General features: G+C 43.0%; 1 protein-coding gene across 5 annotated transcripts in view; it reads left to right on the plus strand.

Moving 5' to 3' along the window:
- SPTBN1 (spectrin beta, non-erythrocytic 1) overlaps positions 1 to 13,333 on the plus strand; it is a 135,958-nt gene that overhangs the window by 68,036 nt on the left and 54,589 nt on the right. For all 5 annotated transcript variants that reach the window (XM_080408355.1, XM_080408354.1, XM_080408353.1 and 2 more), the window contains one exon: positions 12,876 to 13,027. In XM_080408355.1, the coding sequence (XP_080264481.1) occupies positions 12,876 to 13,027 (152 nt within the window). The remainder of the gene's footprint in view (positions 1 to 12,875; positions 13,028 to 13,333) is intronic.

Here is a 13,333-nt window from a genome sequence, read left to right on the forward strand (position 1 = left end):
ACAGAAGGAGTTCACAGAGCAAGATACAGAAATCTCCATAAATCCGCTGCTGCTCACATGTTATTAAATGCTTCTCTCTCTGTCTCTGTCCTAAAATCAATATGTTAAGAGTGATGCCTGGTATAGTAAATTATAAATTATATAAATCCTTACTTACTGGAACATTTGCTCCTAACAGGTGAGTTGCACTGATATTTACCAGCACGTCGATGCTAATAATGCTCTGCCACTTGAAAGATGCTTATGTATTCTCTGTGCCTGGGGCCAGCTGTGTTCCAGCCAGTTCCTCACTGCAGATACTCCTTTTTTTTTTTTTTTTTTTTTTTTTCTAAACAAAAGCAGTTGCAAGTTGTCCTGGAGAACAGACAACACTTAAGGACACCTGATATGTAAAATCTTTAGCCATGCAGTGTGTCCTGGCAGTGGCATCCTCCATAGGGATGAAACACAGTTCTGCACTGGTTCCAGGAGAGCTGCTGTCTCTGGGCTGGGTATGGCAGGGGTGGGACAAGCAATGCAGGATAATACAGCTGCTGAGAGGGGACTTTTCCCCCATTTTTCCTGAATCACCAGAATGACTAGACAGAGTGGTGCAGTCTCTGCAGTACCCGTTTCAGTGGGCTGAGTACGGGGCTGTCCTGTGCCTCTCCTCCAGTCTCCCTGAGTGTGGCTGATCCCAGCTGGTTCCTAGCAGTTGTTAAGTGTCCGTCTGTGAACCACCTAATGCCAGAACACCTTTTGTTTTCTGTGCTACACAAGTCATCTCTCCCTTCTGGTTTAGCTCCTGTTGCCATGTTTAAAAACATTTCCGTGGCACCAGCTGCAAGTCACTGTGGACTTCATATTCATAAGTGTATTCGCGGAGCTTTTTCCTGTGCATTAGTCTTGTGCATTTGACTTGGGCTGAAATGTGCCCATAGGTTTGGAGACCTGAAAATCAGAGAGTTGTCATGTCTCAGGCTTTAGGAACACAAATGAGGCACACACGATCTGTGTAAGATGCCATAAATGCATTTTTATGCCTGTGTACACATGCGTATCTGTAATTTGGCTATGAAGGTGTGTAAGTGGGTATAGACACAAAAATGGTCTTAGTTCAAAGCACCTATTTGCATATGTAAGGCAAATCTGCAGTAGTTTTGTGCTTAATCAATACTGGAATTATTTTTTTAATGACATTAATATTACATTAACAGATAATTGGGAGCATTAATCAGAGTACAAAAACTTCTGAAAGCTGTGTTTCCTTTATTAATTGGCATGTTTCATAGTCTGTTTTTTAAACAAACAACACTTTCACACTTTGAGAGAGGGAAAAGCCCAGAGCATAGAGCCCACATGCAGTGTGATTAAGGAGACATCCGTGAAATTACTTTGAATCAGGAGTGTTTGGGTTGTTCTTATATCTTGATTATGCTGAGCTGATGATGTCTGGCACTTAATTTTCTCAGTGTGCTAAAAATTAAAGTAGAGTGAAGATAAATTATTGCGAGCTCTCATGGATAACTTCAACAAAAAGCTGCAACTTTGTACCCACGTGGAGCTTTTCAGTTTGTGTAGTCAATGCATTGCACAATCAGTACAACTCACAGGTCCACTTCTAAGACCAGAAAAACAAGTGATGTTTCTGGATGAAGATACAAGCATTGAAAGTATAATTTTACCCAGCTAATTCCTTCAAATTTGCATCACCTTTTAAAACTCAGAGACATCTCTGAGAGTTTGAAACAAAGGGTTTTTTTTTTTCTGGTACTGCTTTGAAAGTTACCACGTGGGCAGGAAATACTGTGCTGGAAAGGTATCGTTTTTTCCCCCCTCTTGCATAACTCCAAAGGCTAAAATGGTTTTGGTTAAATATGCCACATTGTCCCACAAAGCAGATCAGTAAATGACCTTTGGATTGGAATCAAACAGACCAGCAGGAAAATTTTGAGGTGAGGAATTAGAATGTATGTGCAACTTGTTCCTCAGAAGTCCCTAGAAAACAGGTATGGCATGAAAAGAAAGATTTATTACTTTTTTAATTGCCCTGTGGATTTCTTGAAAAAGAACTTTAATATACTGAGTGACTGATAGGAATGTGTGTGTTAAAGTTTACATTGTGGTTCAGTTTTCTGGAGCTTTTCTTAAGCAAGCAAACAGGTGGAGGCATCAATTCTGCCAGTCTCAAGAGACAACTCCAGGACTTCAGCTGGTGCTTTGCATGATGGGTTTGCAGATTAGAGCCAGAGAAGATTAGGGATTTTTTTTAGCTCTAATGCTTCTTATTAGCAGTTTGTTTTGAATCTCGTTAAAATTCATGCATTTTTAAAACCCCCTTCTTAGAAATAACTGCATGTTGTAAATGCCATAGTTCCTTCAGTTATACAAGTAATTTTTATAGTAAGCTACAATATTTTTATTGCTCTTACTCATTCAGCTTTCACCTTTGGGATTTAGCTTAGATCTCAGGCTTGCTGAACCATTGCCTGGCCTACCTGTGGTGTTTCTGCTTTTAGTCGGCAACCTGTCAGCATAGTGCATCTGACTCTACAATACAGCGTGCAATTAACAATAGTAAATTATTGTGTAACCATGGAAACTGGATGAACTCAACATGTTGTTCATCAAGGCTATGAAATCAACTGCTATTAATCCCTGATCAACACAGTGGTTGTTTAAATACATGTTCTTCCATTTAAAATGTCTGTGATAATGAAAATTATAATTTAACAGCAATTAATTATAATGATAACATCTCTTAGCACAGAGGTTTAATATTTTGAAAGGATTAAATTCATTCATCATAGATTTATTTATTTTCTACTCATGCTTTTCTGTCATTAAAGTGAAATTAGATTTAAACATGAAACCAACAAAGGTTTGGCATTTCTTTCATCTATTCTTCTTTCTGATTGCAATGAGTTTTTAAAGAAGCATGGTCAAAACATACCACAGCTTTGACTTTTCTCTCCATGTAATGTCTCAACTTGTGCCTGAGATGAAAGAGAAGATCCCAGAGCTCGCTGAAATCCCTCAGTGGGTTTCCATAGGAATACTAGCAGTTCAGTCTTCTGTCCTATTCTTGTTTAAGCTTGCTAAAATTCACAGAATCACAGAATACTTTGAGTTGGACGAGTAGTTTATTTGGTCCAGCACACCGGCTCAAAGCAGAGTCAACTTTAGTGTTAGATCTGGTTGCTTAGGGATTTGGTTTGTTAAGATTTGAATATCCCTGAGGATGGAGATCCCACAGCCTGTGGGGGATCCAGTGTCTAAACACTCTCATGGTAACAGCTTTCTTCTTGGTACCCCATCAGAATTACACAGTCTTGCAGCACCAGCAAGTTGTCTTCTTCCCGAGTGGTGCATGCCTCTCTAGGCTTCTCTCCACAGTGTCTGGGTTTGCTCTGTAAAAGATGGATTTCAGCATCCATTCTGCTGTCTTCACAGTGAATGCTGAGACCTGATGCCCATCCCTTACTGACTCATCTCTGGTTAACAGTTACAATTTCATATTTCCAAATACCCAGATAAGGAGGATCCTAGTCTGGTCACATAGTTGAGTTGTAGAAATAGCAGAGTGCTCGTTGTCTTTTGTGAGTACTGTTGCATTACCTGCAGGAGAGGGAGGAGTACTGAAAGGAAAAGAGAATAACAGAAGTCATAAAAGAAAACCAAACCAACTCCTTCTTCCTACGCTTGTTTTTTTCTCCTATAGACAAGCGGGAATCCACTGTAAAAATCTTTCATTCTGCTGGGTTTGCTGAAAATGGGAAGAAATAACACGGACCTTATGTAGAGAAGTGCCTGTGCCAAGCCTTCCTCTTACCCTCACTAATGCTGCCAATCAGACAGTGGTTTGGGCAAGTATGGAAAACAACAGCACTACACCCCTGCCTCCCCAGAACCCCCCTGGCACTTCCCTGCATTATGCTCATAATGTTTTTTAAAGGAAACAGCAAAGACCCCACAAGATTGTGTGTACTTGAAATAGTGCAGTGACCTCAGGTTTTCATTGTTCTTCTGTGGGAATTTCGCAGTCAGTGTCCTGGGACAGGCCGATGCTTTTTCCATGCTCCTTTTAACTCAAGTGGTTTGTCTTTTACGCAGAGGGAAAAATGGCAGTGAGTGTAAACCACTAGCATCAAATCAGCCATAAGGCATTTGTGTCCTTTAAGTTAAATGCTGACAACGCTGAGGTGGTTTTCATGCTGGTTTTTAAGGGAGGTCCATTTGAACTCTATACTGCACACTTATTAGGCCATAAATTTATTCTTTTATTCAACTGTAATTTTACTATTTTGCTGTAAGGATGGTTTTGTAATATCTTTCTCCAAATGCACTTTGGGGATCAGGCCTTGGTCCTCTTGAGCATTCTTCTCATAATGGACTTCAACAACGTGAGTAGTTATATTTAAAGCGGAAGATGGGTGTAGGTGTTTTCAAGAGCAGCACCTAGAAGTGTTAAACCATTTTAATAATCCACTAGAAAGGTTGCATTTCTGTAGCTGCTTTACATTTCATACAAAAGAACAAGAAGTCAGCTGGTGTCCTAGAGTACCAGGGGAAAAAAACCTGAATGGTTAATGTTTATGAAACGGGCTGTGTGACGGTGTTTTCCATAGCAAGGAGCTGGTGGTCAATATGTGGGAGATATTTACACAAATTTGTGTTCCAGTTTTCCTGAAGTTAAACAAGCAGTTCACATAGCTCGCACCAATGTAAGGAGTGCTGAGCACATATGTTCTCTAAATCTGCTTATATATGTCACTTCTGTCTTCTGAATTAATAATAATAAAAAAAGAAATAGGCTGAGTTCTTCCACCAATTTAATCTGTTAAACCACATAGCTTTTATGTTTCATTTATTTACTGTGGGAGACTGTACAGATGAACATAATCATCCTTCTACATGAATCCGAAGCTGGCTTTCAGGAGGTTTATTTTTGTATTGCTGACACCAAACTGCTATAAACTCTGTGTAAAAATAAAGACAATGAAGGGACCTGCCCTTCCACACCCCGTAATGCTTGGCTGGCTACCGGGCATTGTTCTGTGCATCATTTTATTGTGTGAGTGAGGTTTAGTGACATCAAAGAGAGAAAGCAGCAGAATTGGGTTTTTTCACATGCTGCATTATGTAGCTTTCCCTTTTTTCTTTTCAGAGCATTTTCAGCAGTGAAAGTAGTCACATGCTGTAGTGTTTAATAGAGAAGGGTAGATATTTAATAGGATTTAGAAGCCGGACGGTGCTTCCTAGTAAAAGAGAATGGATTGCTAAACACACCCCTGACTTCTGAACAATAGTGTCTGTGTAGCAGAGTCGGGAAAGCAGCAAGGATTTTGCTCCTAATGAAAATCACCAGCTAAACACAGCATGAACAAAATCGCCTCGTTGCTTTGTCATCTTTAACATTCGCATTCAGGTTCTTGTCCAAGTCATGTTTGAGCATGTAAAAGCTTTGGCATAATCTCACCGTTTTTGATGGGGAAGTCACTCCACAGATTACTTCATGTCATAAAATAACCGTAACAAATACGTCCTACTTGCATCAAAGCCATCAGCTGCAGTCATTCTTCTATGTTAAACTGTCTGCAAGATTGAAGTAAAAATGGAGATGCCTGTTTATTTAAAGTTCACCTGTTGTTTCTAAGCATTGGACCCACATGTTTTGTGTTTTTTGTCGAAGGTGTGTGTTTGTTTGACTTCCTGCAGGTTTCATTCTAGGCTGTTGCTTACCTCTGCACACGTGTGTTACAGACTTGTGTTTTCTACAGTAAGCTCCTTCTTGTCCGTTTTCGTCAGCCCCCATTTTCAGTCCTGACCCGTTACCTGCAGCTGGAGAAAAGCAGCACAACTGTTCAGTGTTACTGCCTTACTGCTAAAGGGGAGTCATAGGACACTTGAATATTGAAATGAGTTTTATTTCCTTTTTTCTAGAGACACCCAATAGTCCTCCTGAGTGAGTGTTCCTTCCTCCTTCCATAATTTTCTTCCCTGTTGATCGATTCCGATACACTTTAATGTAGACTTTCTGTGCCTGACTGTGCATGCTTAGGCATTGCTTAGGCATTGTTCTTTTGGGCTTCTTACTGCCACGTGTACTAATATAGAGTGTATGGGGACCATGTGAAAAGGCCATAATTTCGTGTTTACCCGAGCAGATGTTTCTCTCCTCAGCTGATGCAGTACAGATACACAGAGGTGCTTTTTTCCTCCTTTGGGTTATATTTAGCGTTGCATCAGTTGACTGATGTGCATTGCCCCACAGCCCTGCAGGCCAGCAGTCCTACGGAGGGTCCCAGCCGAGGCTGTCGCCCCAGTGTGGGGTCCTGCTAGGCTCTCAGGAGCACACAAGCCCCAACCTCAGCGTCCTTCCCCAGCATGGATCGCAGCCCAAGGCTGCCGGTAGTCCCTAGCCTTCCTCTGAGCACGCAGCCCTCAGTTTGGACAGGAAATTTAAGGACCAGGAGCCACTGGTGGTGTTCTTTTCCTCAAGGCAGTTCTAGGGTGACTGAAGGAGCTCTTGCTTGGTCCTGTTGATCTGCTGAGGGGTCTGTGTATAGGGGAGTTATTTTCTATAAGTCTGTGTTCAAGCCTGCCTGAAACAACAGAGATTAGACCTGTATTAGAATTATTTCATGTTCAGAATTGGTTGTCTGCTACTGTAACGTGGTGAAGATTATCGCAGTGCATGCATTCATGTTGTTTCCTGATAAAATCTTGTTAGATCACCACATTCTGGTCACAGGAGCTCATCTGCCATTCTGCCAGGCATCTTCCTCAATTGAAAAACTTCCAGGCATGGCTGGAATTTGTGAAGCTGTGAATATTACTGGCTATTTAACTCCATGTCCTTGCATCTAAGAGAAAATGTAGAGTGATATCCCGCACCCTGAAAACTTGCAGTAAATGGGAATATCGTCCTGTGAAAGGAAGCTCTGTTTTCTTTTTGCATGGTTAACGTAGGTTACGATCTGGGGAGCTCTGGGAAGCTGTGCATAATTGGTTATCAGCAAAAGTGGTGTGCGCCTGGAGCAACGCTCAGCTGATCTTTGTCTGAGTCAGTGTGTTTAGCAATGCTTCACATAGGGTGCACACTGGCTGCATTTGCTATAGTGAAAAATAATAATTTTAACCTGGAAAAATTACTTTCAAAATCAAAAAAGACGTAAACCTGCCGGAGACAGAGCTTTTGAAGTTAGGGATTAAGACTCATCCTTAATTTGTCTTGCTTGAGGTATTACAGGGATCCACGAACAGTGGTGATGCATAGAGCAAGCTGTGCGCCGCTGGGCTCAGCAGGGAGGATTTCAGTGCTGCTGACGGCTGGGCTGTCCCAAGGCGGCTGCGCTCATACTAAGCGCCCAGCAGCAGCCTTAGACACTTGGTGCTCCTTTCAGCTTGCCTTCTGTGCTCTAATTTCTCCGTTTTCTTCAGTAGCATTTCAGCTCCTCTGAGAGCACCCCCTTTTGCTGTTTATCTGACTGGGTGCAGAGGCGTTTGCTGTCCTGGGCTGGCAGGAGCTGTTGGATGCCTGAAGTAGTTTTACCTGCGCTGGGCTGGCAGCAGTGTGCGCCAAACATATTTGCCACTCAGTTTGAAAGAGATTCAAGGTCAGTTTGTTGAAAATGTGGTTTGACCGGTATGGAAGGGAGCAGATTGACTTCAAGCTGTTTTTAGAAAACAAGCAGCCACACAGGTAACCTTTGCCACAGCAGCAGTTAGTGCTGCAGTCATGCAAAGGGACTGGGGCTGATAACGCTTTCTGGCATGTGGGAGTAGCAAAGGGGTCACGGGGCCCACGTTCCTCTCAGCCAGCCTCTGCAGCTGTGCATTTTCCAGGGCAGTTATTAAGACAAATTCACCATTATTCTGGCACAGCCCCATTGAGTTCACTGGAGTGAACTCAGTGGAGTTGAGCGTGTGACCAAGGGGGAATGGTGTATGTGACCCCCCCACACTCCTGCTGTCCCACGCTGGGGATTCGGCAACTGATGCTCTGGTCTTTCAGAAGGTTGACTATGTGTTTGTTGGGTTTTTTATCTCATCAGATTAGCAGAGGAAGAAATGAGCGACTCTCCACCAGCAGGGAAGGGGCTAGATGCCTGCCTGTGATCCCATCCAGCCCTGGCTTAGGCGCATTGCAGTGTACAAACTCCAGTTTATTTACTAAACTCCTAAACAAAGTCAGTCCTTGGTTTATCACAATCACAGAGCTGGAGTTTGCGAGCCACTGTATGCTAGTCGTATTGTCATGGGGGTTTCCGCATAAAGGAAATTTCCTTCCCAGTGTTGCTTCAAGATAAGTTGGATTCTGTATTATCGATACTGCTGTTAGACCGGCTTCCGTTTTCCTGCTGTGCATGTTCTGCATGTTGCGCATTTCTCTTTACCCTTGGGAAACAAATGTTTTCGCAAGCTGTAGGACACTTGGAGCTCCACCCATATCCTCTAGTTTTAATTAATCTTCAACATCTAAAACTGTGTTTTTGAAAGTATGAAGGACATTTGTCAAAATGATCACTTGAGATCATAATAGTGCTTCAGGGCCTGTCACTGATGTTAAATCCCTGGCATCGTCACTCGTGGGTGCAGCTGGCCCATACTGTTTTTGCACAGCACCGCATGTTAAAGGTGTCATAGTTGTGTGCTGTGCTTAGCCGAATTGTCAGAGTGGTAAGCACTGCTTTTCTGTATGTACGTTTCTTTCTCTGAAACATAACCAAAATTCATCGGTTTTAATTCTGTGCATGCTTTAACCTGAAAACCTAGGGCAGAAAAATACAGCTTATCAGTTTGAAAGGGTTGGTAGAAGTGTTGCAAAAACCTCCAGTCATTATGAAACACCATGTAGAAATAATCAGGAGAGGTTTTAACATGACCAGCCCCAGTCACACAACTTTCAAAACGGGCTTGTTTTGCTTTCCCACGTTGTGGGAGCACAACAGGAGTTAATAGGTGCGGGGGCAAGAGCGGCTGTGCCTTCCCCCTTCTGCTGTCTCTATTGCTAATAGTGTCAGTGGGGAATTAGAGAGCCACGCTTCGCCTGTGCCAAGTGCGTGATAAAGGGTGGCCTTCCTGGGTGACCGGCCCATTAGGAGACTGAAAGAGCTGCTGTGTCTCTCTGGTGGCATTTTTCTGAGATAAGTTGCCGGTTGTCCCCAAAAGCTGGCAGTGAGCAGGTGGGAGCCTGGCTCTTGTGCGGTGCTGCAGGGTTTTCCCACGGGGCTGGATGCTGCACCCGGGCAACCAGGGATCACGCTGCTCTTGGCCATTCTTGCTGTGCATCGGAGGAGAGATGGGAAGAGAATGAAAAGCCATTAATGGCTGCAGCAGTGAAGTTGCTCAGACATGTATGAAGAGCTGACAGTAGGCTCAGCACACGGAATCAGCGCTGAAACCATCGCGGCTGCGGTCTCAGTAGAGATTTTCACACTGTGTTTAGTGGGGCGAGCAGGGTGGGAGGACAGCGCTGCAGAGGATGGGTGGGGATCAGGTGAGAGGAGCAAAGATGAGACCACGTGGGGTGGGTGCGGAGGTTGAGGAGCCAGAAAAACCAACTGAACCCTTCAACCTCTCACCGTAAACAGGAAATTGGGGACCACAGAGAGCAGGGCAGAGGAAACGGGAAGGCTGAGGGGAGAGGCAGCAACTGCGTTTGAGCTAGAGTAAAGAAAACACGTGGAATGGCACCAAGCAACAGCTACCAAAGCACAGAGGGCCTCCAGGTAGATGGGGAGGCTGTGCTCCCATTCCCGTCCTCTTCCTCACTGTTAATTCAGTGCACTTAAGGATTCTGAGGCCACTCAGAAGAAAAGGAGTCACTGGAACTTTCTCAGGGCTTATCCCTGAAACCCCACTGCCTGAAGAAGGCATGTTCACGTCCTCTTTCAGGGTCACCAGTCATGCTGGGGTGGGAAAGCCTTTTTGGAAAAGTGACCCTGGGCTGTGTTGGTGCTGTCTGCAGGAGGGACCCATCTTCCCCCTCCTGGAGGGGCTGCCTGGAGCTGGCTGATCTGCTGAACTTCCTTTGACTTGTTTTCAGCAACAGAAGATCCTAAGCTGGTGTCAGTTAATACAACGGCACCAAAGTTCTCAGAACCTGACTTGGCATGTCACTGCATCTCCCGCATTACATCTTTAATCTGTTCAAAATTAGGCACTGACCCTTCCTTCTACTAAGATCACATGGATTTTTTTTTCCCACCCATTACTATTATTATGATCCTAAATTGGAAGGATTGTTGATAACTGTAACTTTTGACCAAAGATTTTTTAATGGATGACTTCATTATGATATTTGATAGCTTTTTTGCTTTACATAATATTTTGTATATCCAACTCTATTTTTAGGATCTTATACATCCATATTTGTCTTTGGGATGAATGTAACCACAGGCATGTCTGAATGTTGTGCTTCTGTATAGAGACTGCAGAGACTAAATAAACTTGCTGAGCTGTTCTGGGGCTTGTTCAAGCTGGTGAATGAAGATGTGGTAATTTCTGTTGGAATTTTCTTTAAAAAGCACCAGCTATTGCAAGGCTTTTCTTCTGTGACTCATTTCAAAAAAATACTTCAACTAAAAGCATGTATTACTAGACAAGCAGATATGCAGATACAGCATTCCCAGGAACTTGCTATAAATACTCCATAAAATATATATTCAAGGTTAGTAGACACTATATTTAAATCATTACTTGGATAGACAACTATTTCCACTAGTTGGATGAGCTGGACTTTTTCTGCTTTGATCCAAGTGGAACGAGCTATGTTGTTACACCACTGGTATGAATTGCAAGATGGTTAGGAGGCACTGCAGCTTTTGACTGCAAAGGTAATACTTATTTTTCTAGTATTGCCTTGCTGTGACAAGATTTGGGCTTTCTAACCAGCTGGCTGTTCTCCTGTTCGCATGGAGCTTATTAGCACAGTGGAGCCCAGCGCTGCTGTGCTGTTCCGGCAGTAAAGGGCACATACATCGTGTAGCACTGGCGGGCTCTGGGGCAGTGTGGGGGCTGAGGTTTGTGTGACCAGGGGGTGCACGTGCTGCTGCTTTTGAAAAACTGCCGTTGGCTCCTCTTGGTGCACTGGAAAGCAAGCTGCAGTTATTGCAGATTTCCTGTTTGCTTCTTATATCACAGCAATCCTCTGCTTCGTATGGAGTGAGGACAAACAAGACTGATCAAACTGTCAGTTCATTGAAAGCGTATTGATGTTCTATCACAAAACCCACCCTTTACATCTTTCCAAGCCCCATTTTTTGAATTTCACACCTTTAGAGATAGGTAAAAGCTGATGCAAATGAGATAGTTTCAGTGCCTTAGCTTTAGTCACATCCTACCACATGGGTAGCTAGAATAAATTCAGAAGTACATGGGAGGAACTGAAATCTTAGGGTGGGGTTTGTGCAATTGGGCAAATTGTCACTGAAAGTGCTGGTCTGCTTTCCCACTCCTTGTGAGATTCCACTGTATGATTTCTTTTCTTACCATCTTTTTTTTTTTTACTTGTTTCCCAACTTTCTATCCCCTTCAGCCTCAGCTTCTTTATCATTCCTTGTCACCAAGATCAGCTTTTTTGCTGCTGTCCCCAAGGTCCTGCAGGTGTGGAGGCTCTAACTGGTTATGAGCACACTGGGATTGTGCCCCACCACACTGCACTGCCAGGAAGGGCGACATCCTTCCTTTTGATGGACAGCATCCACTCAAACCCTGGGTAGTCAGATACACACTCTGCATTGATCTACACAGTCGTTACAGTTTCTGCGTTTCAAACAACGTGCTCAGACTTCAGAACTGGACATGTTACATTTTGATTTAGGATTTACCAGTCTTCGTGTCCTGTTTCTAAATGTGCCAACAACTTTAAAGAGACCAATGGGAGGCTTAGGTGCTCAGCTGCTTGGGAAAGCAGGCCACTTTCATTTGTATGTCTAATTATGGACTTTGGAGTCCAAGTATGAGCACCTGTGTTTTGACAGATTCGGTCTGTAGTAGTTCCCAGCTCAGCGGAAGGACTTTTTGCTAAAAAGGAAGGGTTTCATCCAAAGCTCTTGGCAAAAGAATTTAACTGCAAAGATGTATAATATTTTCTGTCTGAGATTTCTCGGCTTGGCAGGTAGTTTCTGAGTTAATGTGGACCGTAGTGAGCCTGTGCATTAAGAGAGCTCTCGTAGCCAGTACTTTAATGTGTAAACAGTTGTGAAAGACTCTGGGAAGGGAAGATGGAGAGACCCTATTTTTAAATGGCTTTAAATAAATGCAAGTCTACTTAAAAAATGCAGTTATGGAAAAGTTCATCCTGACATTGTGTAAATACAGTTACAAATGTTGAATCTGTAAATAAATATTGTAATGAGAAGGGGGAAAAGTAAATGGGAAGCCTTCGTTTCTACTCTCTTTTGTACCTATCCTAATCCCAAGTGGCTTCTAGTATTTCAGGGGATCTGTTATGGGATCTATTGTGGATTTGTGTGCTTATTTGAGAGCAGAGGTTGGCCTGTTCTTCCAGTGGTGGAAGATAACTCTTAATGAAATTACTGGACAGCTTGATCCGTCCAAAGGGGCTTTTACATTGTAGCTCTATAACAGACCTCTTGACACCTTGAGAAAGCTGCTTATCTGAGCAGCAAGTAAGTCTGCAATCCGTAGTGCAGATTTATTCCATAGGTAGTAAAATGGGTAAAATCAGTAAAATTCCCACTGACATTAGAAAACGTCATAAAATAGGAAGATGGATTTTCAGTGTAAAGTCCCAGTTTCCTCAATGATTGTGCTAAGAAGACAAACCTTACTTTCATTTAATATTAGACATGTTTGAATGTGTTGTTTTCATGTAAGTACATAAACCGTGACTTATTTTGAGTAACACTGTGATGTTTTCCTAACAGATGAACGTGAGGCAGTTCAGAAGAAGACTTTCACAAAGTGGGTTAATTCCCATTTGGCACGCGTATCATGCAGAATTACAGATTTGTACACTGACCTTCGTGATGGAAGGATGCTCATCAAACTTCTGGAAGTTCTTTCAGGAGAGAGACTTGTAAGTGTTTATTAATATTTATTGTGTGGTTTTGTTTTGGTTTTGGGTGGTTTTCTGGTGAATCCTGGTGAATCCTTGGCTCAACTGAAGTATAGCAAAACTGAATACTGAGCACTGCATGTGTCTTTGTCATAGAATCTTTTAAGACCTGTCAAGACCTTTTAAGATTGTCAAGTCCAACTGTTAGCCCAGCGCGGCCAAGCCCGCCACTAAACCATGTCACTAAGCACCGCATCTACGTGTGTTTTTAAACACCTTCAGAGATGGTGACTCCACCACCTCCCCGGGCAGCCTGTTCCAATGCTT

The sequence above is a fragment of the Falco punctatus genome, assembly GCF_963210335.1.
Source record: "Falco punctatus genome assembly, chromosome: 12".
Taxonomy (NCBI): domain Eukaryota; kingdom Metazoa; phylum Chordata; class Aves; order Falconiformes; family Falconidae; genus Falco; species Falco punctatus.